The sequence below is a fragment of the Monodelphis domestica genome, chromosome 4, assembly GCF_027887165.1.
Source record: "Monodelphis domestica isolate mMonDom1 chromosome 4, mMonDom1.pri, whole genome shotgun sequence".
Lineage (NCBI taxonomy): Eukaryota > Metazoa > Chordata > Mammalia > Didelphimorphia > Didelphidae > Monodelphis > Monodelphis domestica.
In genome coordinates this window covers 424,119,419-424,144,040 of record NC_077230.1, presented here as the reverse complement: position 1 = coordinate 424,144,040, position 24,622 = coordinate 424,119,419, and the positions used below count along the sequence as shown (strand labels likewise).

At 40.6% G+C, this 24,622-nt stretch overlaps 1 protein-coding gene across 1 annotated transcript; it reads left to right on the top strand.

Moving 5' to 3' along the window:
* Positions 1–7,713: 7,713 nt before the first annotated feature.
* Positions 7,714–24,391, top strand: LOC103105218 (carcinoembryonic antigen-related cell adhesion molecule 5-like). The gene is made up of 6 exons (XM_007491510.3): positions 7,714–7,789; positions 8,704–8,809; positions 9,452–9,684; positions 16,982–17,260; positions 17,342–17,614; positions 24,172–24,391. Exons 1-6 carry the CDS (start codon positions 7,714–7,716, stop codon positions 24,297–24,299), a joined length of 1,095 nt encoding a protein of 364 aa, XP_007491572.2. The 3' UTR covers positions 24,300–24,391.
* The last annotated feature ends 231 nt before the right edge of the window (positions 24,392–24,622 follow it).

Genomic DNA, 24,622 nt, shown 5'->3' with positions numbered 1-24,622 from the left:
ATAGTGCTTGCTTTTTATTTCAGATACATACTACTTATGATGAAAAAGACTCCACTGATTCCTGCATTTTCTGGTGTTTTTCACAGGATTGGTTTTTATGTTTTGACAAACACTTTTTCTACAACAATTAATATAATAACATGATTTTTGTTGTTATTATTATCAGTATAGTCAAATATGGCTTTCCCTATATTGAACCAGCCCTACATTCCAGGTGTCAATCCCACCTGGTTATAGTATATGATCTTTTTGATATATTGTGATAATCTCCTTGCTAGTATTTCATTTCAAATATTTGTATCAAAATTCATTAGAGAAATGTCTAGTTCTCTGTATTTGCTTTCCTTGATTTAGGTATCAAACCATAATTGGGTCACAAAAGAAATTTGGTGGGAATCTTTATTTACCTGTTTATAAACCCTTCCCTTCCATTTTAGAATCAATACCAAGTATTTGTCCAAAGTTAGATGAGAAGTAAAGACTAGACAATGGGGAGGTAATGACTTGCCCAGGGTCACACAGCCAGGAAATGTCTGAGGCCAGATCTGAACCCTGGTCCTCTTGAATCTAGCCTCTACTATCCACTGAGCACCTCAATACCCCTAATTGCTTATATTTTTAAGATCATTTATAAAACATTGAGATTCATTGTTCCTTCAGCATTGTAATCCACTGGTAGATCAATTTGATCCTGGAGATTTTTTCATAGTGAGCTCATTTGTGGTTTCTTTTTCTAAGATCTAAGATTTAATATTATATTTGTAATTCTGTCATTCTAAGCAATTCATGCTTTTGTAAGTATTCATCCATTTCACTTACATTTCAGTTTAGCTGGCACATCATTTGCCAAAATAAGTACTCAGAATTTCTTTAATTTCAACTTCATTGCTTATTCATTCATCCTTTTCCTTTTTGATATTAGTAATTCTGTTTTCTTTCTTTAATCAAATTAATTGCTTATTTATTTCATTGTTTTATTTGTTTAAAAATTCCTATTTTAATTTAATTTTTTTTTTACTTTTGATTTTACTATACTCTCTTTTGATTTTCAGGATGTCCACGTTTGTATTTAATTGGACATTTCCTGATCTGTCCAGGAAACTGAAGTCAGTTGTATCCACAGACAGCCCTAGAGAGGCTAAGATGCCCAAGATCACACTAGGCGTCAACTGGTACTCTGTGAAACTTCTAGAAGTAATGATTCAGAGTCCTTCCTGTCCTGGAAGTACCACCTAGAGGACACAGGGAGACCTATAGCAAGCGAGGAAGGTCTGAGGCCAGGGATGATTGAACCAGCTTTATTTGCATCTGATGACAGTGGGGTAAATGTTGGAGCCTGTCCTCACCCATGAAAGGATTTGATTGGATGTAAGCCTGTTTAAGGGTCTCAGCACTGTAGTAGAGTCAGTACAGAAATCCTGTTCAGTTCAGTTCTCCAAGGCATCTGAAATCATTCTTGGCACAGAAATGAGCAGGGAGACAAGTTCATCAAAAATGGATCCTGTTTGGCCTGTGGAGTAAAGGAAAGCCACTGTAGCAGTTTCTTTGAACTACAACTTGCTGACAACTCTCTTCCAACTCTCTTTGAATTCATCTCCAGCCTGCCCCCTCCCTGTTCTCTTTGCTGCCTCTCCATTCTTCCTAAATCTTATCTCTTTTATTTTGGGGCTACAGAAGTCTAGATCTAACACCTCTTCTTCTAAAAAATAGAGAAGTAAAAACTGTTTCCTAGAGAAAAAAAAAGTTGAAAAGAAAAGGAGGAGCAATGAATAACCCAGGAAAGAAGAGCAATGAAATATCCAAGGCAGTAAATACTGTGAAAGGCAAGATTGGGGAAGGGAGGGAGACCAGCGCCCTAGAGAAGGTCAAGAAATTGAGGAATCATCTTGATTTCTCTCCCACATTTTAAGAGACAGACTAGGATAAAGGAGAGTCAGAGGCAACACAATCCTACTCTTCCATTTTTTGGTAAAAAATAATAGTAGAGTTCCCAATCGGAGTCACTGCTATGAGGATTCCAATCATAATCCCAGCCCCTTCTGATAAAGAAGTCATGACCTCCGAAGAGTTGATTTGTGGGGGCAACTGGGTAGCTCAGTGAATTGAGAGCCTGGCCTAGAAACAGCAATTCCTGGGTTCAAATCTGGTCTCAGATACTTCCTAGTTGTGTGATCCTGAGCTAATTACTTAACCCCCATTGCCTAGCCCTTCTGCTTTGGAACCAATACATAGTATTATTCTAGTGCAGAATGTAAGAGTTTTTTAAAAAAGAGTTGATCTGTGATAGAGACAAGAGAAAAAAAGGGAGCCTGAATGTTGCTGGAAGGAGAAAAAAATGGATACATCAGAGAATAGTCCTTCTCTGATCACTATAACCCACGGAGCATCCGTTGCCAAGGTCCTAAAGCCCTTCATAACTCGACCAGTACTTGGAGACATGTCTCCTCTCCCCCTCAAGACTTCTCTTCTTTGGTCCAAGCATCTCTAGTGCCCTCAATTGGTCTTTCAATTAAACATGTGTGTGTGCTCATGTCTCTTCTCTGCTCATGACTCCCAATTGCCTACAGACTATCCTTCAGTGTTCTTAGTTTTGCCTTAAACCTTAGCCCTTCATAAAATGGCAGCAGGCCTTTCAGATTCTTCTGGTCCTGCATTGTCTGCTCAGACATCCTGGTACATTTGGTACTTAGACTCACATTCTGAACTTTCCTTCCTCTGACCCTTTGTTCAGGCTATGTTCAAGTTTCATAAAAAGCTTTTATAGATGGTCTCATTTGGTCCAACAACACTAGGAGGGTGAGATTATTATACCCATTTAACTGATGAGGAGACTGAGACACAGATAGGGACTTGCTAAAAGTCACACAGCCAGTAACATTCTGAGACAGGATTTGAACTCAGGTCTTTCTCATTCTACATCCAACACTAGTCATTATGTTATGCAAGGCATTGTATATATTGGTGTTGTCAAGGCACCTTCCAAGAAGTTCTTCCATGGCCCTCTTTCCCAGGAGCATGCTCACTGTTCCTTCATATTCTCCCCCCACTTCAAAAGGTGGCTAGTTGATGTTAGATTTATCAGCTTCCTGGCAAGTCCCACTTAACTTTACTGGATACAAGTGGGAGCCTCACTCTTCCTCACCTTAAATTTCCCAACAGATACACAAGGAGGGAGGGTAAACTATACCAATATAAGAAGAAGAAAGGTCAAGGAAGCTGAAATATTTCTAACTTATTCCTTATACATTGGAAATGAATCCTATGACAGCTGGCCAAGCGTGACCCAGGAAGGAAGCCCAGCAAACTTACTGGATGCTAGTCCCCCAGAGATTGTTCTGGGACACACACCTCTCTCAGTGGCAAGACCTACCTGCCAATTAGAGATAAGGAAAGGACTATCCTTGGGCCATGAAGGCTCAGGGAAATTTAGTCCCCATTGGCTTAGCTTCCCAGCATAGCAACATATATGAGCTTGAAGAAGATCACCTTCAACATTCTCATACTGTAGGGTCAGAAACTCCTAAGGAAAGGGGAGAGCCCAAAGCAGGGAATTCAAGAATCTTGTATAAAGGGTATGAATTGGTTCCTGGGGGAAAAACATATTCCTAAGCATGAGAAATATTGTGGATTCCAAATCTCATAGACTAGAACCAGATCTCTCTTGACTCCCAGTCTGAGGGTCTTCCTTTCCTATCCTTGCTACTAACTAATCAGTTCCCACTCTCTGCTTTTCTTTTTCTTTCTTCCTCAAAGTTAATTTTCCCTTTCTGAGCATGATCTCCCTGTGGCCTATCCTTAGTCCATCCTCTCCAAACTCCCTGCAATATCCTCAATAAATTGTGGTGGTAAGTAACTGTGGCTTCCTGAAGACCAGGCCAACATTAACTCTCAGTGGTCCTCTCAAGCTAGAAAGGCATCAAATCTAAGTCTAGGTTCTGGATTAAGGGGTCTGTTATCCCTGAACTAGCTTGCCTCAGCCCAGCAAGACTGAGCACCAGGGGCTTGGGCTCCATGTGAACTTCTTTGTCAGGCCAGGAACTGAAGATGAACTTTTCCTAAGGCCTGGAGGAGTTGAGATCTGCAACAGAGAAAGGGGTGTCCTTGCCATTGAAATCACAGGTTCTTGATCTCTGACCTCTTTCTGACCTCCAGCCTTATTTTATTTATTTGGTTATAAGGAAAGAAAAAGAACCAACACAGTCATTTTCTGTCTATTCTCTGCACAGCTCAATGACCCAAACCTACCATCAGCACCTCCAACAAGACGGCAGTGGAGACCAAGGACTTCTCATTGACATGCCAGGCTACAGGTCAAATTGACACTTACCAGTGGCTCATAAATGGACTTCCCGCAGCTGGTAGCAGGATACAGCTGTCCCCGGATAAGAGGACACTCACTATCAGCAGGCTCACAAGAAGGGAAAACAAAGGGCCCTATGTGTGTGAAATCCAGAACCCATTGTTTAGGAAAAAGAGTAATCCATTCACACTGGATGTTGCCTGTGAGTGAGTATATTGCTTCTTCCTATATGGTGCCTGCTTATAGCCTGGTGCTGTGTTTCCAGAGACCAGGCTAATTTCGTCACTTCTTTGAGAGCTAATTATCAAAGCTCTGAGTTTCCCATCCCCTTTATCTTTAGTGAGCCCAGATTGGCCTTGTCATGGTTTCTGGTTGAGGGTGTACAGCCAGTGTGCTAAACTAGAGAAAGCTCTAAGGTCTTCCAAGTTCAGATCCAAACTGGAAAAGTATTTTCCAGCTCAAAGGAGGATCAGGAAGACAGAGTGGTCCCTGGTGATGGGTTACAGAATAGGAAATGTCTATTCTTTCTTCCATAATTTCAATATGAAATCCTTCTCTTTCCTCCAGATGGCCCAGATACTGCCACAATTGTCCATACAGTCGATGAGTACCCTGTTGGAGCAAATATTACCTTGAGCTGTTCTGCTGATTCTAACCCACCAGCCCAATTCATTTGGTTACAGAATGGACAATCTGTCAGCAACTCAGCCACGTTTTCTATTATTGCATCCTTGAGTGACGCTGGCACCTATACCTGTACTGCATCCAACTCATTCACTGGCTTGACGCACAATGCAAGCAAGACTATTATAATCTATGGTGAGTAACTGCTTTGGGCCCCCAACTTCTTTTTGGGCTTTCTCTTTCCCTGGTATGAGAGAAATAGACATGAGTGTCATTCTGCCCCCCTGGTCCCATGGCACAATGCATTGTGGTAAAAGGAGCCCTGTGCTCAGAATCATGAAACTTGGGTGGAATCCTTCCTCTCCTGTCTACTATCTGTGTAGTAAGTGTATCTCCTCCTTTATCAGCCTCAGTTTCTTCATCTAGAAAAATGGATAACTTTTTGCTCTTTATATAATAGGATTCTATGTGGAGAAAGTCCTTTTGACATGGTAGGCACAAAAAGCATATGATTTGTTGTCATTGTCCTTGTTATTGATATATTATTCTCTTCTGCCCCAGTGAAATACAACCTTCTTTCGCTCCCAACTTCTAGGATTGAAGCTTCAATGACTGGCCCATACTCTTTCTGTGGCCTTTCCTTCAGTCCATTTCACTTGGTGCTATGGACCCACAGAGTGTTTCTAGTCTTGGTTGGAATATAAAGTATGGTCATGCAATGGGTCTGGCTTTTTTGACCCCCTTTGGTAGGCAAATTCTGGAGATGGAAAGGAGAATATAAACTTTGTCTCCTTTCACACCCTGAGATTCACTATTGCACCTATATTTTTCCTCTTTGTGGCATAAAATGTCACATGGAAGCATGACTGCTATGAAACATACTTCTTATCTATTTGGTTTAGCATCCAGTGGCTGGGTCTACAGTATAATCCCTGTTGCCCAATTAATTAACTTGTCTGGCTCTCCTGTGTACAGATGACAGACCCTCCACTCCAATAACCAAACTAGCATGCGGCAGGACCATACAGAGATCATCTTTGGCTACAATTTCCTTTTATTTCATGGAGCTGTATTGTTACAAACCATAGGGGTATCCCAACTTCCTGTCCCTGATTCTGGGGACTTTTTGAATGGAGAACAGGAGGAAGAGATAGAATTGTGAAATGGGTAAGAGACCTTGGGAAAGCCAGACTCCAACAGTATATATACCTTAGTGGAGGGATGACTTTTTGTTGGCCTAAATCTGTACATAAGAATCCCTAAAGATCACATTTTAATTTAGCATTTAAATTCTCTGTGTGTTATTGTATTTACTATTTCCTAAAGACCTTTTCTCCTGGTTCAGACTGCACCTGGGAGTGTTGCAGGCTATGCATTTGACACCTGTGGTCTATATGATCTTTTTCTTAATTTCAATTTTTCCAATTAAGCAAAATCTATTTTCTGGCTCCCTTCTTCCCCAATCTCACTAATGAAAAAAAAAAAGAAAATCTTTGCGATAAGTATGGATTGTGCCTGCTTGCAGCCACAAATTAATATATTCCTTGGGTGGACCCCTGAGATAGAGAGTTAGAAACTGAGGGAAAATGGGTGAAGAGGGGGATATAGAGGAAGAGTGAATATAATAAAGGAAAGATTAAGAAATTAAGAAAATTAAGAAAGACTAAGAGACAAGGATTAAAAAGCATGGGATCCAGCTTGTATCCTCATCTGATGGTGGTAGAGAGAGAGAGTGAACTACAGGTGTCTTCAATCTTTTATTGGAGGATCAAGGAATTGGGAATAAAAAGTAGCGAATGATCATGTGACATGACATAAGATTTAACATTGACTCAATTGACAACCACAAGATCAAAGAGGAGGAGTTTATTTAAATATGTGACCTGGTATGGAATCTGGTCTGACAAGGTGGGAAGTAGGACCCTGTGGCAGCCTACCCTGGAATTCTTCTGATCTTTGGACTGTAGATTTGGAGAGTGGTCAGACTTAATAGAGTACCTATAAAACACAATGATCAAGAAATATGTCCATGAATATGGTACATGAGCACATATGTTACAATATTGATATATTAAGGAAATCTTAATTCCCAAGCTCAAAAAATATCTGTTGCAACATGCACCCTGAGTCCATCCCATTTCTGAAATGAGGCAACTGATTTCATAGGAAGTGTGTAACTTTTTGTAGGAAGTGAGTAACTTATTTTTTTCATGGGTCATCTGCAATCCTTGTTAGCTAATGCATTGATCAGAGGTCCCAAGTTTTTCAAAGCTCTTTGCCTTCATAACACTGTAGTTATTGTATAAATTACCTCTTGGTTCTACTCACTCCATTTTGCATCAGTTCATACAAATCTTCTGAAGTTTCTGTTCTTGAACTCATTCAGAAGTTCAATGTTCCTATGAGTGACTTGGAGCAAATGAAATAATATGTGAAAAGAGCTTTGCATATGGTGACCATGAATGTTCTACTAATTCTACAGACAGACAGAAAGCATAATTTTGAAACTTGAAAAAGAAGATAGAAAAAGAAAAAAAATTGGGAGGATAGGGATTATAGAAACAGATAAGAAGAAGAAGTAGCTCAGGAAGCTGGCACAGTAGATGGAATGTGATAAGATCAATGTTATTGGGGATTGTTATCAGGTCCTCACCTTAAATTTCCCAATAAAGACCCAAGGAGGGAGTATAAACTATACCAATATAATAAGAAGAAAGGTCAAGGAAGCTGAAATATTTCTAACTTATTCCTTCCATTTTGGAAATGAATCCTAACACAGTTGGCCAAGGATGAACCAGGAAGAATGCCTAGTGAGCCTGAGCCTACTGGATATCCCCCAGAGATTGTTCTGGGACACACACCTCTGTCAGTGTCAAGACCTACCTGTGAATTAGAGATAGGGAAAGGGCTCTCCTTGGGCCATGAAGGCTCAGGGAAAATTGGTCCTCATTGGCTTAGCTTCCCAGCACAACAACATATGAACTTGAAGAAGATCACCTTCAACATTCTCATTCTCATTTTGTAGGGTCGGGAACTGCTAAGAAAAGGGGAGAGCCCAAAGTAGGGAGTTCCAGAATCTTTTGTAAAGGGTATGAACTACCTCCTGGGGGCAAAACACAGTCCTTCAGCAGGAGAGATGTTGTTGAATAGAAATCTCTAGACTTGAACCAGGTCTTTCCTGACTCCCAGTTTGAGGTTCTTACTATTACTTACTAACTGATCTATTCCCACTCTCTGCCTTTCCTTTTCTTTCCTCTTCAGAGTTAAAGTAATGTTTTCATTTCTGAGCACTCCCCAACCCCTTCCCTTCCTCCATGTCCTATTCCTATCCCATCCTCTCCAGCTGCCACCAATATCCTCAACCAGCTGTGCAGGTAAGTAATCCTGGCTTCTTGAAGTTCAGGCCAAGGAAACATAAACTATTGGTGGTCCTGCCAAGCTAGAAAGGCTTGAAATCTAAGTCTAGGTGCTGGATAAAGGGGTCTGTTATCCCACCACCAGCTTGCCTCAGCCCAGAAAGATTGAGCACCAGGGGCTTGGGCTCCATGTGAATGTCTTTGTCAGCCCAGGAACTGAAGATGAACTTTTCCTAAGGCCTGGAGGGAGGAGTTCTGATCTGCTCCAGAGAAAGGGGTGTCCTTGCCAATGAAATCACAGGTTCTTGGTCTCTGGCCTCCAGCCTTGCCAACATCTTGGAGAGGCTACTTCAAAACCAGTCATTTGGTTATAAGGTAAGAAAAATAACCAACACAATCATTTTCTGTCTATTTTCTGCATAGGGCCACTGCTCAAACCTACCATCAACAGCCCCAACAGGATCCCAGTGGAGAATGTTGACAGTGTCTCATTGACCTGCAACGCTACAGGTCAAATTGACACTTACCGGTGGCTCATAAACAAACGTGCCCCAACTGATAACAGTATACAATTGTCCCAGGATATGACGACACTCACTATACCCAGTCTCACAAGGAAACATGAAGGATCCTATGTGTGTGAAATAAAAAATCCATTTTATAGCAGTAGGAGTAATCCGTTCAGACTGAATGTTAACTGTGAGTAAATTTGTTCTTCCTATATGGTGCCTGCTAATAGCCTGTTGCTGTGTTCCCAGAGGCCAGACTAATTTAGTCACTTCTCTGAGAGCTAATGATCAAGGCTCTGAGGTTCCCAATCCCTTTAATCTTTAGGGTGCCCATATTGGCCTTGTCATGCGTTCTGGTGGAGGGTGGACAGCCAGGGTACTGAACTGGAGAAAGCCCTAAGATCTTCCAAGTTTAGATCCATATTCATAAAGTAAAGGATGAGCTGTGAATTGCCAGCTCAATGGAGGATCAGGAAGACACAGTGTTCCCTGGTGATGGGTTACAGAATACGAAATGTCTGTTCTTTCTTCCATAATTTCAATATGAAATCCTTCTCTTTTCTCCAGATGGCCCAGATCATGCCGCAATTGTGCCTATAATCAATAAGTACCCTGTTGGAGCAAATATTACGTTGATCTGTTTTGCTAAATCTAAACCACAGGCAAAATTCACTTGGTTGCACAAGGGAAAAAAAATTGAGTCACTCAGCCAAACTCTCTATTCCTAATGTGTCCCTGAAGCATGCTGGAACCTATATCTGTCATGCATCTAACTCATACACTGGCTTAAATAACACCAAAGACAAGAATCTTACAATCTATGTTGAAGAAAAGAAGTTTGCTATCTCTGAAGAAAACAAGAATTTTATAGTCAATGCCGAGTTTACAATGTATGGTGAGTAGTTGGATTAGGTCTCCAACTTTGTGTTGGGGTCCTTCCTTCTGTGACATGAGAGAAACAGAGATAAGTAACATTCTGCCCTCCTGGTCCCATGGCACGATGTGTTTTGGTAGAAGTAGCCCTGAGCTCAGAATCATGAAATTTGAATAGAATTCTTCCTTTCCTGTCTACTATCCATGTCTCCTCCTTTCCCAGCCTCACTTTCTTCATCTGGAAAAATGAATAACCTTTTGCTCTCTATATAAAAGGATTCTATGTGGAGAAAGTCCTTTTTACATAGTAGGTGCAAAAATATTTGCGTTGCTGTCTTCACCCTTGTTATTGATATTGTTTTATTCACTTATGTCCCAGTGACTTTGTTTCCCAACTTCTAGGACTTCAGCTTCAGTGACTGCACCATACTCTTTCCTTCAGTCCATTTTACTTGGTGCTGTGGACCCACAGAATGTTTCTAGTCTTGGTTGGAGCATAAGCTATGGTCATGCAATAGGGCTGGCCTTGATCCCCTTTCGCAAGGAAATTCTAGAGATGGAAAGGAAAAATTAAACTTTGTCTCCTTTCATACACAGAGATTCACCATTGCACCTATATTTTACCACTTTGTGGCATAAAATGCCACATGGAAGCATTACTGATATGAAACCTGATTCTTATCCATGTAAAGGGATGATTGGGTTTAACATCCAGTGGCTGGGTCCACATTAGAATCCTTGCTGCCCAATTAATTCACTGGTCTGGCTCTCGTATGTACAAATGACAGACCCTCCACTCTCCTAATCACACTAATGTGCAGCAGGACCATAGAGAGATAATCTCTGGCCTTCGTTTCCTTTTATTTCATGGAGCTGTATTGTTACAAACCTTAGGGGTATCCCATCTTCCTGCCCTGACTATGGGGACTTTCTGAATGGAGAGCAGGGGGGAGAGATTGAATTGTGAAATGGGGAAGTGACCTTGGGAAAGTCAGCCTCCAACAGTATATACCTTAGAAGATGGATGATTTTTTGTTGGCCTAAATCTGTACCAAAGGATCCCTAAAGCCCAATTTTGATTTAGCATTTAAGTTATCTGTGTGTTACCGTATTTCCTTTTGTTAACTATTTCCAAATTACTTTTTCATCCTGTTTTGACTGTACCTGGGAGTGTTTGCAGGCAATGTATTTGACACCTGTGATCTAAATGAACTTTTTCTTAATTTAAATTTTTCCAATTAACCAAAACCTATTTTCTGTCCCCCTTCTCATCCATCCCACAAAATAAAAAGAAAATCTTTGTGACAGGTTTGGACAATCAAAGAAATCTAATTCCCATTTTCAAAAAATATATGTTGCAACATACATGCTGAGTCTATCCCATTTCTGAAGTGAGGCAGCTGATTTCCTAGGAAGTCTGTAGCTTTTTGTATGAAGTGCGTAACTTATTTCACCATTGGTCTTCTGCAATCCTGGTTGGTCACTGCAGTAATCTGATGTCCCAAATCTTTGAAAGTTGTTTGCTTTGAGAATATTGTCATTATTATATAAATTACCCTCTTGGTACTGCTCACTCCATTCTGAATCAGTTCATACAAATCTTCAAAAGTTTTCCTGGGACTATAGGGATTGTAGAATCAGATAGGAGGTAGAAGTAGCTCAGCAAGATGGCACAATAGATAGAATGTGTAAGATGAATGTTATTGGGGATTGATGTCATGTCCTACCCTTGAGTACAAAAAGTCCAAAATATAAATAAGCATCGGCCTTGATGGGGCAGAGACTGGTCACCATGCCATAGGAAAACAGATGAAGTAATGCAGGATGATTGATTTAAAAAAAAAAAGGAAATTGGAGACAGACCTTTAATGCCATGTTAGATTGCATAAAAAGACCTTGGGGATGTCTGAGAGAACCACAAACTTAATATCAGTTGGTAGGGTAACAGGGCAGTTGAAAAACCTAATGCAATCTTTTTATTTTAAAAAATCCTTACCCATCTGCCTAAGAAATCAATACTTTGCAATGGGGGTTAAGTGACTTGCCTAGGGTCATACAGCTAGGAAGTGTCTGAAGCCAGATTTGAACTTAGAACCTCCTATCTCTAGCCCTGGTTCTCAATCCACTGAGCCACCCAGCTGCCCCCTAATGCAGTCTTAAGAGAAGCAGGTTCACATCCAAGAATAAGAAGATAACTGTCCTTCTATAATATCAGATGCCACTTGCAGTATTTTATTTGGTTCTAGATGACACAATTTACAAGGGGCATCAGTAAACTGGAGAGTGTTCAACCAGATTGGTGAGGAATCTAGAGCCCCTGACAATCAATTGAGGGAACTCTGCATATTAGCCAAAGGAATAGAAAGCCTTGGGGAGACACACAAATGAAAGCAATTTTCTGAACCCTTTCAGGGAAGTGGAATTAGAAGTGTTCTGTCTGACCTCAGAGGGCTGAACTAGAATCATAGAGGCAAATGGTGATGGGAAACAGAAGCCTTCTGTATGAGGATAAATTCTTTCATTATTAAGTCATTTCCAACTCTTCCTGACCCCATTTCCTATCAGAGATCCTGGGGGGGGTGTGCATGCCATTTCCCTTATCCAGCTCATTTTACAGATGAGGAAACTGAGGCATACAGGATGAAGTGACTTTACCAGGGTCACACAGTTAGTGAGTGTCTGAGACCAGATTTGAATTCAGAAAGATGAGTTTCTTGGCTCTAGGCTCTATCCACTATACCTCCTAGCTATCATTTAATCATTAATTACTGTGCTGTAACAAAAAGTGGGAGGATCTCCATTCATCAAGATATGCCTTCCAAATCAAAACAAATAATCAATTGTTGAGGATGTCCTAGTGGGGATTCTTTCAGTGGTTGTCTTGGACAAGATATCTCTGAGGTCCCTTTCAACTATAAATTGTGGACTTCAATGAAAACTTAAGCTGTCCTGTCTATAAAATGCTTAGCAAACATAGTAAGCCCTTAACGGCTTATTTTCTCCCCTTCCCTCTTCTCCTCCTCTGTAGAGGCCAAATGACCATCTGTCACATCATATATCCTAAAGATTCTTTTTTAGACAAGGGCTGGACTTGATGGTCACCAAGGTCTCTTCAATTCCAAATATAGATGGTTCTGCCTGGAAGTTTAGCTGCCAGCTGCAGAGGGTTTTGGCTGGTTCTTCTTGACCCCAGAGGACAGAACTTAGAGTAGTGAGTCAAAGCTGTAGAGAGGTAGAGTTCTGATGATTGTTACTGCAAACTTCCCACCAATTGCTGTGGTCCAAAAGTGGAATAAGTTACCTTAGCCAATCAAAGGTTTCCCATTAAAGTCTAGAATGGTTTGGGCTCATTGACCCTCTCATCCCAAACCTGAGCTTCTGTTGGATCCTTGGAATATAAAAGGTGGTAGAAGTGGCCAGATAACAATTACTAGGGAAAAGAACTTTAGGGACTGATTAAACTAAAAGCTAACTTGCTGTCTGTATCCAGGGAAGTAGAGATTCTTCTGTGCTCCAGGAAGGCCAGATCACCCCTGTAACTGATGCTATATGTACTTCTGGGCACCACAGATTAAGATAGAGGTGGAGAATCCCCTATCCATGAGTCTGACCTTCACTCTCTCAATTAGCCAGGAAGGTAACCCAGAGCTCTCATATACAAACTATGGCAAGAGAGACCCCCAGGAGGCTGGTGTATCCATTATCCAAAGGCTGCCCTTTGCCGAGTGAGCCGAGGCTCATCACCCCAGGCTTGGCCACAAGGAGATGAGATTTTTTCAGGCTCACACATTCATGATGTCCATTTGGACAAGGCAGAAGGGCAGAGATATAGATGGTTGAGAAAAACCTATAAATCACAGCTATTGAAACATTCAATTATCCTGTGGCATCTCACAGTTCTGGCTGAAGGAACTGATTGAGAGAAGATTTAGATCAAGCCATTCTGAAGAATCTGCAGGGTCCCTGGGTGGAAGCAGGTCAGCATTGCTCTATATGGCCCAGTGGGGAGAGCTAGCACTGAATGTGGGAGATTGAAGGGAACCCAGTGTTAGCACAGCATAGGGGAGCCCTCAGAAGCAGAGCTGTTCAAAGGGGAAAAGAGGCCATATAACTAACAATCATGGATAATTGTAGGCTGAATGACCACTAATCAGACATGCTATGATATCCTGGATCAGATGCCCTCTGCCAGCTCTGGTACTTAGTTGCTCCGACAGTGCTAGGTTGTTGGTCCCCCTGGGTCTCATCACAGCCAAGGCCAGTTAGCTCTTAGAGGATGCTGTAAAATCTCTCCTGCAACAGAGTAAGTCTGTCATAGACTACCATGTCCTCAGCTGGCCAAAGAAAGAATGAAAAGCTGGGCTTACAGAGGAAAAGGAAGGGATCAAGTGGCTACTTTGTGCTAGATATCATGCTAAGCTCTTTACAAATATCTTCTCATTTTATCAGGGACAGTGGATAGAATTAAAATGTTCCGGGACCCCAAGGAAGCACAAGGTCCTCCACCCCCAAGTAGGGTACTGCTAATGTCCTAAGTTCTCCCATGAGATAGATGCACTATGAAACTCGCTCAGGGGTGATTTGTGGAAGGTATGCTGCCACAATCATCCAAAAGGAAACCCTTCCTTGGGAGGGCCTTTTGTTTGGTAATAAGAAGACTGGGTATGCCAATGAAGCTCCTTGGTGGCTTGCAGGGTACCTCCTTGAAGCCATTTTGGGAAGAGAGAACTCAAAGTAAAGTAACTCTGTTCTGTCCCTCTGCCAATCAGAGGGAGACAACATCCTGTCGAGAGAGACCTTGAGTTATGCTGAAGGGAGCCTGGCCTCAGTTATGGGATTTAGGTCATCCAGTGGGCTTCATATGCATCACTCAGTTCCTGGGAGTCTCCCATTTTTCTCATCAGGAAATAATGGGGTAATTTACATGATGCTGAAGTTCCCTCCACATGGAGATCTAGGCTCCTCTGGTCTCTGCCAGCCCTAAGCCTTCAGCAGGTTCAGCACCTGTTCTGAGAAAGGCCTACAAGGAGCATCAGGAAAAGAGCAAATTTGTTCTGGTCCTGGAACAAGAAAAGTCATTCACTGTCTGACCACCCACATCAGCCTCTTTGGGCCTCATTTTGTAAGTAGAATAGGAGGATCCTGCAGGGTGTCTAATGTTTGGAGATGAAAGGAACCTAGAATGAAGCTTTCCAGCTCCCTCATTTTACAGACGGGGAAACGGAGGTCCAGAGGAAGTGAGTGTCAGCATATGGAAGCAGAAACAAGGTATTAGAAAAGAATACCTGGAACAATGGTAGGGAGAAGTTATTTACATTTTGAAGTGCTTATTAAGGGGATAGGTGGTGAGCAAAGAATGATGGGAGCAGAAGGGCATACATTTTTGGTTTCAGAGGCTTCTAGGGGTACAATGCCCTGGGATTAACTTCCCAACTTCCATTCACATTTTTATAAATGTGGGAGTTGGGATTATAATTGTACTTCACTTCAGCTACTAAAATGGGTCTTACCTCATGTTAGGGGCAAGCAAAATGACCAGAGATTGTTAAGAAAAATTCTAAAAATCATGTCTAAACAATCCTTAAGATCAGTTTGAGATATTTAGCGCATTAAATTTTCCAAAGGTTATTGTAGCAATTTTCTGAAGGAGTCCATCTATCCTCTATGTGACAATTTACAAAGTCAAAAATAGAAAAGCTGTTTTTATATGGGCTTACTCAATAATGTTTGTTCAGTATAGTTACAAGGGAAAAGCAACAGAATATAAAAGTAGTTAAAATCCAGTAAATTAAAATGATTCCATATAACAGAATAGTATTGAATGCAGTAATAAATAACTTAAAATCACAAAGTTAAACCTTAAACAAAACAATCAGCAAAATGCAATAGAATACAGAGATTTTTATAAAAGATTGGAGTCTGGAATGCCTTAAAAATATAACCTCTATTCTCTTTAAAGTTCCTTGGGTTTTTATCCATGTAGATGCCTATTGTCAGAAGGCAAAAGATTGGTAAGGGTTAGACAATGGGGGCCAAATGACCCTCCCAGGGCCACATCATCAGGAAGTGTCTGAGGCCAAATTTCAACCCAGAACCTACCGTCTCTAGGCTTGGCTCTCAATCCACTAAGCCACTGAGCTGCCTTCCCATAGTGAGGGTGGGTTTTTGGAATTTCAAAGTTTTCCAAAGAATTGCAGGGAGTTTATTTTTTTCCCTGACTCTCAGGTGAAATAAATAAAAGTATCAGTACAGTCAAAATATATCCTCTTAAAGTAGCCATGCTTTGATTTCCTGTTTGGAAACGTCTCTTGCTTCTTTCCCTCTTTCTCCCCTCCTGTGCCCCCTGCCCCTTGCCATGTGGAGGCTAATTGTAGCCTAAGGACAAATCACCCCCATTTTACCAGCCAGTGGAAGTGAGTCCTGGGCCTGGGGCAATGAGTCAGAATTGCTGGGCAGGGTGGTTCATCTGAGTCCGGATTGCAGGCAGCAGCTGGGCGGGTGGGTGGGCCTGGGACCAGATGAGCAAGAGACCAGGAGCGGCAGCCGGAGCAGGAGCAATTTGAATCCAACAGATCTGGATTGCAGGAGATCAAGAGGCTTTTCTGAAAATTCTTTGAGGAACTTGGCTTAAAAAAATCTAGACACTAGCTATTAAAAGCTGAACTTAGTAAAGATTTAGGAAAGTTAAGAATATTGAGGGTATTTTGTCACAACTGACATGGTTTGCCATAACTGTAACAGTTAAAATTAGTTTTTCTACTAAAAGTATTATATTTTATGAGGTTTATTAAAGATTAAGAAATAAAGAAAATACAAAAATAAGAAAAGCATGTGTCTAGGCCCATTCACAACCACTTACTCTACATCTTGCCTGCTAGGTAGAGAGCTGTGTGTGCTTAGAAGCTGAAGTAGAGAGAAAGAGCAAGTAGGAAGTACAATCACTTTAAATACCCATTGTGTTCTCACTCAGGTGAGGACTCAGGGAGATTATAGGGCATTCTGGGAACTACAAATGACTTCTGGGAATTGAAGTCTGGGGATCAAATCTCCATTTTACAGTACCTCCTGGGAACTCTCTGGAGATGGGATAGTCCAAGACACAGCATTCCCTCCTCAGTGCTTTCTGCTCATCAACCGTATTGGCACAACAGTTGAAACATGAGGCATCCTTCTCCACAGAATGTCAGCACTAACCGCTGTATGTCTGTAATAGAAATGTTTCAGGTTGGGCTTCTGATATTTTGTTTTTCTTCAAGAGGTGGCTTGGTGAAGAAGATATAGGCCCGTCACATAGCCAACTCCTCTTTGTCTTTCTACAGAGAACTTGATGAAACCCAACAAAATCAATAGAACCAGCTTTGTCATAGAGAATGGCACCGCAGTCTTGACATGTAACACAGAGGATGAACATTTACCAGATATTTGGTGGTACTACAAGAATAAGAGACTGATCCTCAATGACAGGATGACTCTGTCTGATTATGACCAGACCCTCACCATCATGCCTGCAAAGAGAGAAGACAGTGGAGCCTATCATTGCGAAATGTGGGATCCATTCCTTGTTCATACAAGTGACTCATTCAACCTGGTTGTCTGCTGTGAGTGACTCTGAATCTCCTCCCTCTCCCAATACTTTCTCTAACAATGACTGACATTTCATATTTTTCATCTTTTCATAGATGGACCAGAGAAAATCAAGATTCTTCCAAGCTCTGTTAATGGCCAGATTGAGGTCACATTCAATGAGAATTTGACTTTAGGGTGTCAGGCTAATTCTCAACCTCTGGCTCATTATACGTGGCAAGTCAATGGTTCTTCTATATCTGGAAATTCAAGAAAGACTTACACAATCTCCCAAGCATCATGGGAAAATGCTGGAGCATATACATGTATAGCAACGAACGAAGTGGCTAACACAACTATCTCTACAAAGATCACAGTCAGGGTGATTGGTAAGTCATCTCTCCCTTCCCTCAGAGAATAAGTTTCTTGCATTGGCTTAGGGTGAGATTAGGGTGAGACCCCAGTAGGAGGTATTGAGGCCCCCTCAGGTGGGCAGCTTTTCATGGTGATTTGGGAAAAGTCATGTTAAAAAAAAGAACCTGACTCTAGGCAATGTGGTCAGACTCATAGTGAAGGCCAATTCATTTTCTGCTATCTTGTCTTTGGTAGAAATGGAGACTGACCTCTTTTTCTCCTATAATAATCTTAGAAACAGTCATGTACACATTCAAGAACATCTTCATTTTGCCAACATTGTACAGAGCACTGTGCTAGGCACTGAGGGAAATTAAAGGTGTGGCTAAGACTCCATTCCTACTTTCAAGGACCTTAGGAGGTAGTAGAAGGATGGGCCTCCAATGCAGGTAATTGATACACAATATTATATTATATAATATTATATGATAATGCATATTCATATATTTCATGAAACAGCATATTTATTTAGATCATGGTTGCTAATAAAGTATTGTTGGAGACCGTGGAAGAAATACATTCTACTTGGAGGGTGGGCAGAAGAAACAATGTCAGATTTCAAAGAACAGCTATCATTTGATAACCTCTTCTAAAGGATGGGTTTTAAAAATGGGGATGAATTCAATAGGTCAAAGAAGAGGAGAGAGAATATTTTACTTCTAGTAATAAGTTGCCCAAACCAAGATTCAGATGTGGGAAAATGTAGTGTTTGTTCACATGCAGAAAGTAGACCAACGCAACCTGAGGAGTGTAAATCTTGAAATTTCTCAGACTTGTGAATGTTAAAAATTTCCACATTGAGGAATCCTCCATTGGAACAAATTCCCTACTAGAAACATTCCCCATTTTGATGTGAGAACTCGCCAGGATCAGAAATGGGAAGACCTCTACTCCACCCGTACTTAAGACTGCTTTAGGGGAGAAAACTCCTTGCTATGGGAGGACCTCTACTCCACCCATACTTAAGATTTCTTTAGAGGAGAAAACTCCTTGCTAAACAATGAAAGTACTTGGATCCATGCTTATGATGAGGCAGGGAGTTCTTTGATCCATGCCTGTTTTTTAGAATTGATACAATGGGATACTAGGTACCTATAAAGGTCGGGCAGGTTTTCTCTTGATGGGATTAGTCAACTCAGCTGTGTTTTCTCTGGTTCAGACTTACTGAGGGGATTAGTCGACTTAGCTGGAATTCAGATGGGCTGTCATTTAGAAAAAATCTATGGTGATTGGTAGATGGAAGAACTTAGGGGAGGTTAAATAGGAAAAAAACCCCTATATAAGAAAAGAAATCTCTTGAGCAAGGGATCCTTGGAGATAGATCCTTTTGGAGGAGGCCCTTTGAAGATCTCTTGAGAAGAAGTCCCTTGGGAGACTGACTCTGGCTGGAACTCCCTCTGGGGAGACTCTGTTCCCCAGACATCCTTGTTTAAGACAAATCTTGTGGTGAGTGATAACTGACTGATTTCTCTCTTAAGGCTTAGGCCTGGGTTGGCCAGGCCTGCCCTGGGCCAACCTATTCTTTTCTCATTAATTCCTTTTCTCTCTCCTTCTCCTTTTCTTTAATACCTAATTGTATTATTAATTAAATTCTCTATAAAACCCAGTTGACTTGGGCATATTCATAATTTGGGAATATATTCCCTGGCGACCACCTTATATTTGATTTAAAACCAGGACACTGTAGTGAAACATTTTCTGCGGTCACAATTTACTCACCCACTTTTACATCTATCACAATTTATATCTTCCACCATTTTAACTCACTACAGTTTACAACATCAACCATTTTAATTATAACAATTTATGTCTCCCACTCTTTTAACTGCCACAGTTTATGGCAGACAACTCATTTTGAAAGCTACAGGAGACAGTGCATGGCCAGCAGAAGTATTATTGAAGGAGGCCGCCATTTTGTCAAGGGACTTGAATGCCAGGCTAAGAACACCAAGTAATTATCCGTAGATCATAGGAGGGCCCCAAAGCCTTATTAGCAGAGAAAAGAGATGGTCATACACATCTGATTGGCATATGTCATTCATCAACACTGGGTAGACCAGTGAAACCAAACCTGACACTCAAGTGTCAGACTTTGGTTGAATGTGACCATTATCACATCTCTAATTTGACTGTGGCTGGGTCCAAACTACCTGGATGGGTAAAAATCTGGGGATTCTGAAGTTACTTTTTCCACTCCTGAATCCAAGGCAAAACTAGTCTCAGGAATTGTGCGTCAGCTATGGGAAGGGTGGGGGAGGAAAGAGAAAGAATATGATTCTCGTAACCAAGGAATAATGTTCTAAATTGACTAATTAAATAAAATTTTCAAAAAAAAAAAAAACCTAGCCTCAGCTTCTAGCTGAGGTGCTGAGAATATAGAATTTAGGTAAGGGAACTGTGAGTGGATTGGAGTCCGTATATAAGTACCTTTGAAGAATATAGTCATCAAGAGACCAGGCAAAGTAGCAGAAGGAAGAGGAGAAAGCAGCTCTCCAACTCAGAACTCTAGCACAACAAGAGGATTCTTTTCATTAGGAAAACCCAGTGAGCCATTTTTCCAGACCAGATCAGTGCATTTATAAAGAGCAATGTCTGGGCCCATGAGCTAACCAGAAAAGTGACAAAAAATTAGACGAAATGAGGACTTGGGGAAGAAGTGATCTTGGATGCCTCAAAAATGAGTCTGAAACGGTTTGGGGAACAGGAAGAGAAGCCCAGTGGCAAGTATACCACCTGAGTTAGGGAATTAGTGCCTGCTAAGGAGGGAACTTGTGCGGAGGGATGAAAGCAGTTCTGGGCCTGAAGAGTGAACATCAAGATGGTGTTTTACCCCCTTTCTGAGTCTGAGGGTTGCAGCTAAGTAACCAGGGTAGAGAGCTTAGAACAAGGTGGGTCCTGAAATAGTAACAGTAATGATCCCACAAAATGTAGCGGCTATCACCATAAATGACTGGGGATTTTGGAATATTGTATTCCAAAAGACAAAAATATAGGCTTACAACCAAGAATAGTATACCCATAAAAACATGGGGAAATTGGTTGTTAATGAAACAGACTTATTTATAGAGGAGACAGTGAGGAAAGAGAGGGAAAAAATATAAAACAACAAGGAAATACACAGTTTTTGTAATTAAGATGTAAAATAGATTAACTCATCCATAATATAAATTAGATTATCTCAGTCATAAAAGGGAAGACAATAAAGTAGATAAAAGGAAAGCACAGTGCTTAGAATGCCAAGTTGACCCAGGTCAGCTGCTTAGAAATTGCTAACCACTATATCACCAATGATAGAAAATTGGGCTCCTAGAGCCAAATTGCCCATTTCAGCTCAGGAGGACTTGGGTTCAAATGTGGCCTCAGATACTCCCTAATTGTGTGACCCTATGCAAGTCACTGAACCCCAATTTATATAGTGATTATCACTCTTCAGCCTTGGCAACATACTTAGTATCAATTTTAAACAGAAGGTAAGGTTTTGTGGGGGGGGGGGTTTAATAGAAAAATAAAAGACTTGAGCAAAATCTATTATGCATCATTTGTACTAAAAAAAAAGCAACAGGGTAGCAGCAATCTTGATCTGAGACAGTCTAATAACAAAAACGTATTTTTTAAATAAGCAGAGAAACTACATTATGCTAAAAGGTACTATATGAATATAACAAGGAAGACAAATTGAACTATTTAAGGGGTAAATTTAGGGGTTTTTGACTAATATATTATACTTATGGTCACCAAGGATTAATTCAAATCCCAATAAAATACTCAAGTCAGTTTGGAAATTTTATGGTGATTTAATTAATATAGAGGGAATTAACAAGAGACAGGGAAAAGGGTAAAGGGTCTAGCCTGAGCCAAGGGGAGTTCGGAGACCTCAGCTACGAGGTCTCCTCCAAGATTTAATCTAGCTTGGCTTCTAATCACAGGGCCTCCTCCAAGATGAAGGGTCTCCTAGGAGGATAACATTTTAGGAAAAGTAAAGGAAAAAAAGGAATCAGCCTAAACTTTGAGAGAGCTCAGGGAAGAAGCCTCACCTGAACCATGCCAAGATGCTGAAATGCTGCCATGAGCCACACAGATAGTTGAAGCCAACGTCTCCAAGAGAGAGAGATCCAGAGCTCAATGCCTCCACCGCCAAAGAGAGACTGGCAAGAAGAAGTGATGCGAATATATAGACTTTTTTTACATCACTTCCTGCATCTCACATGTACCAATGGTAGCTTAAGCTTGACTTAGGACAGCCCAGGGGGTCTGTTAGTTTTTTCTTATTTGTCTGTCATATTCTGTCATAGGCCATCCTTCTCAACACTTAATGCTTAATTAGGGGTGTAGACATTCCTGTTTGTTAGGATTTTAAAGATTTAATCAGAGTGGAGAAAATCTACAATTCACAGCTAGGCTTCTCCAAACAAAGTTACTGTTTAGTAGTTGGGATCTATAAACCAATAAAGCAGGTTTCTTGACACCTCAAATATCCAAAAGACTCTAAATTGAGGATTCATTACAATTTTATAAGCATAGTACAAAGAACAAAAATCATATCATTGGTTATGGAACTGGTATCATAACACAACTGAGAACTTATGATGTTTACATTAAAGATAAGGCAGACAGCACAAGTGAAACCAGGACCACCTCTATCAGTATCTAAGGAATGCTTTTGTGACTTTTCATTGTCCAGCTGCCTCTCAAGGTCATTGATATCAGACAGGAGCATCAGACTCAAAGGCACTTGGGAACAAACTAAGACCACCTGAAATTTAAAGAGATGAGGTTATGGTCAACTTAGTCTGATTCTTAAGGATGGCACACTCATATAATCTCGTTTCAAAGACTGTAAAGTTACATGACAAAACAAGCTTCCCTTTTCAGGAATGATATGCAAGTTTTGCTGACATAACAATTAGAATTGTACTTCTAAAGCCAAGCTCAAAGTTACTCTTTCACTAAGAGTGATTATGGGAGGATGATAATGTATATATCCAGCTTCAGAGAAGAGACTGAGAAGAAGCTTGGGTTTGATTACACAGAATACATAATATTATTGGTGAATAGAACCACTTACAGAGTGGAATAAAATATAAAATACAGGATAGAGCTATGGGACTAAACATAAAATGCTAAGTCAACATTTGCTTCTTTCTGTACCATAAACAATAAATTATTGTACCCATATAACAATGAATATTCACCACATGGTATAATAGTTCAATACTAAAGGAAAAGCTAAACAAATTCTGTGAGAATAAAAGTACAAGAACAAGCAACCTTAATGTACCCCTTTTAGACCTGGACAAACTATTGTCCAAAAAATGGAAAAAGAAGTTAAGAACTTCTGTAGAAAAGTTGGATAAGATGGATCTCTGGTGATTATTGAATAGAAAATTCTAAAAGACTGGTTCAAAGATCATTTTATTATTTTTCCTCTTGTCCAGAGTAAGTGGCCCAGTTTCCATTAGCAACCCTTGGTTATTATCATCAATAAACAATACATGGATTCAGAACCAATACTCAGTATTAATTCTAAGATGGAAGGTAGGGATTTTTATAGTAGTAATACATGGAGTACTTGAAACACAAAGAGGAAGGATATGAATCATAAGATTAGAGGAAAGAAGACCAGTAAGGAGACTTCCAAAAATTCAGATGGAAAACAATAAGACTTGAATTTGGCCAGAGTAGTGGGGAAGAAGAAGATGGTAGGCTCCTAGGATTTAAAGCTGAGGTGACTCTTACATATAGATGGCTCATCTAGCCCATACAGCTTCTTTTTCTAACTTGGAAAATTGATATCCAAAGAAGAGAACTTGCCAAGATCCCACAGCTAGCAAGTGACAAGGATAGGATTCTAATCCACCTCTACAGATTTCAAATTCAGAGCTCTTTCTGCTACAGTGCACTATATTTTAGGAATAAATGTGATAAACTCATTTAAAGGTTTATGCAAAGAGAAATTTCATCATCAAAATGGAATTCAAGGAAGGCTGGATTGAGACAGCAATATGAAGTATGAATTAGAGACATGAGAGACTGGAGACAGAACACCTCAGAAAATTATTGCCATAATCTAGAAGTGATAAGAGGATCTGAAGTAGAAACTGAGAAGAGAGGGTAAATGTGAGAGATACTGTCCAGGTAGAATCAACACAAATAATTCCAACATTAGGGAAAATATCAGCAATTGATTTTATGTGAGGTTTGAAGGAAAAAGAAAATCAAAGATCTTTCCCAATTTGAATTTGGGTGCCTGGGAGGTTGGTGCTGCCATCAACAGAAATAGAGAAAGGCAGAGGGTTCACTGTGGGAAGAAAAATCAGAAGTTCAGAGATCGAATTTTATGTGCTTGCCCAATATTAAAATATCTCCAAGGGGATATGTAGGCTCTGAGGAATAATGGCAAGGTCAGCTTCATTAATCAATGGGCATTTTTAAAGTTTTTATGGAATATAAGACAACACAAGTTCTAGGCACTTCTTGTATCTGGAACCCCTAAAGAACACTCACAGTTGCTTTTTCTCTTCTCTGTCCACAGCAGATAAATCTCATTCACTCTATGGAAAATCCATTAAGGGCATTGTGATTGGATCCATAGTTGGAGTGACTCTCATGGGGACTCTCATCTCTATCTATCGCCAGTTCTTCAGAGAACCTTCACAGTAGAACAAAGTTTCTAATCTGGTTTAATTCCCTTGTAGTCTGTATCCCTGAATGGGGAAGAGAAACCAAAATGGTTCTCAGCACCCTGTACCCACTTCTGTGACTTAGTCTGCTCCCTTTTGTCAAACTCCTTCTTTGCAGCACTGATTCCTTTGGGTGGCCTCCTTCTCTGGCCTTTCATCCTCCCCTATTTTTCATATTTGTGGTAGCTTGGACTAGATGCCCTCTGTCAGCTCTGGTACTTTGTTACTGAGACAGTTCTAGACTGTTGGACCACTTGGGTCTCATCATAGCCAAGGCTACTTAGCCCTTAGAGGATGCTTCAA

Coding starts and splice junctions, on each gene's coding strand:
- LOC103105218 (XM_007491510.3), top strand. CDS start 7,714: ATGAACCAGGAAGAATGCCTAGTGAGCCTGAGCCTACTGGATATCCCC. Junction 8,810..9,451: donor GGTCAAATTGACACTTACCG/GTGGCTCATAAA, acceptor TCTAAACCACAG/GCAAAATTCACTTGGTTGCA. Junction 17,261..17,341: donor ATTCAACCTGGTTGTCTGCT/GTGAGTGACTCT, acceptor ATCTTTTCATAG/ATGGACCAGAGAAAATCAAG.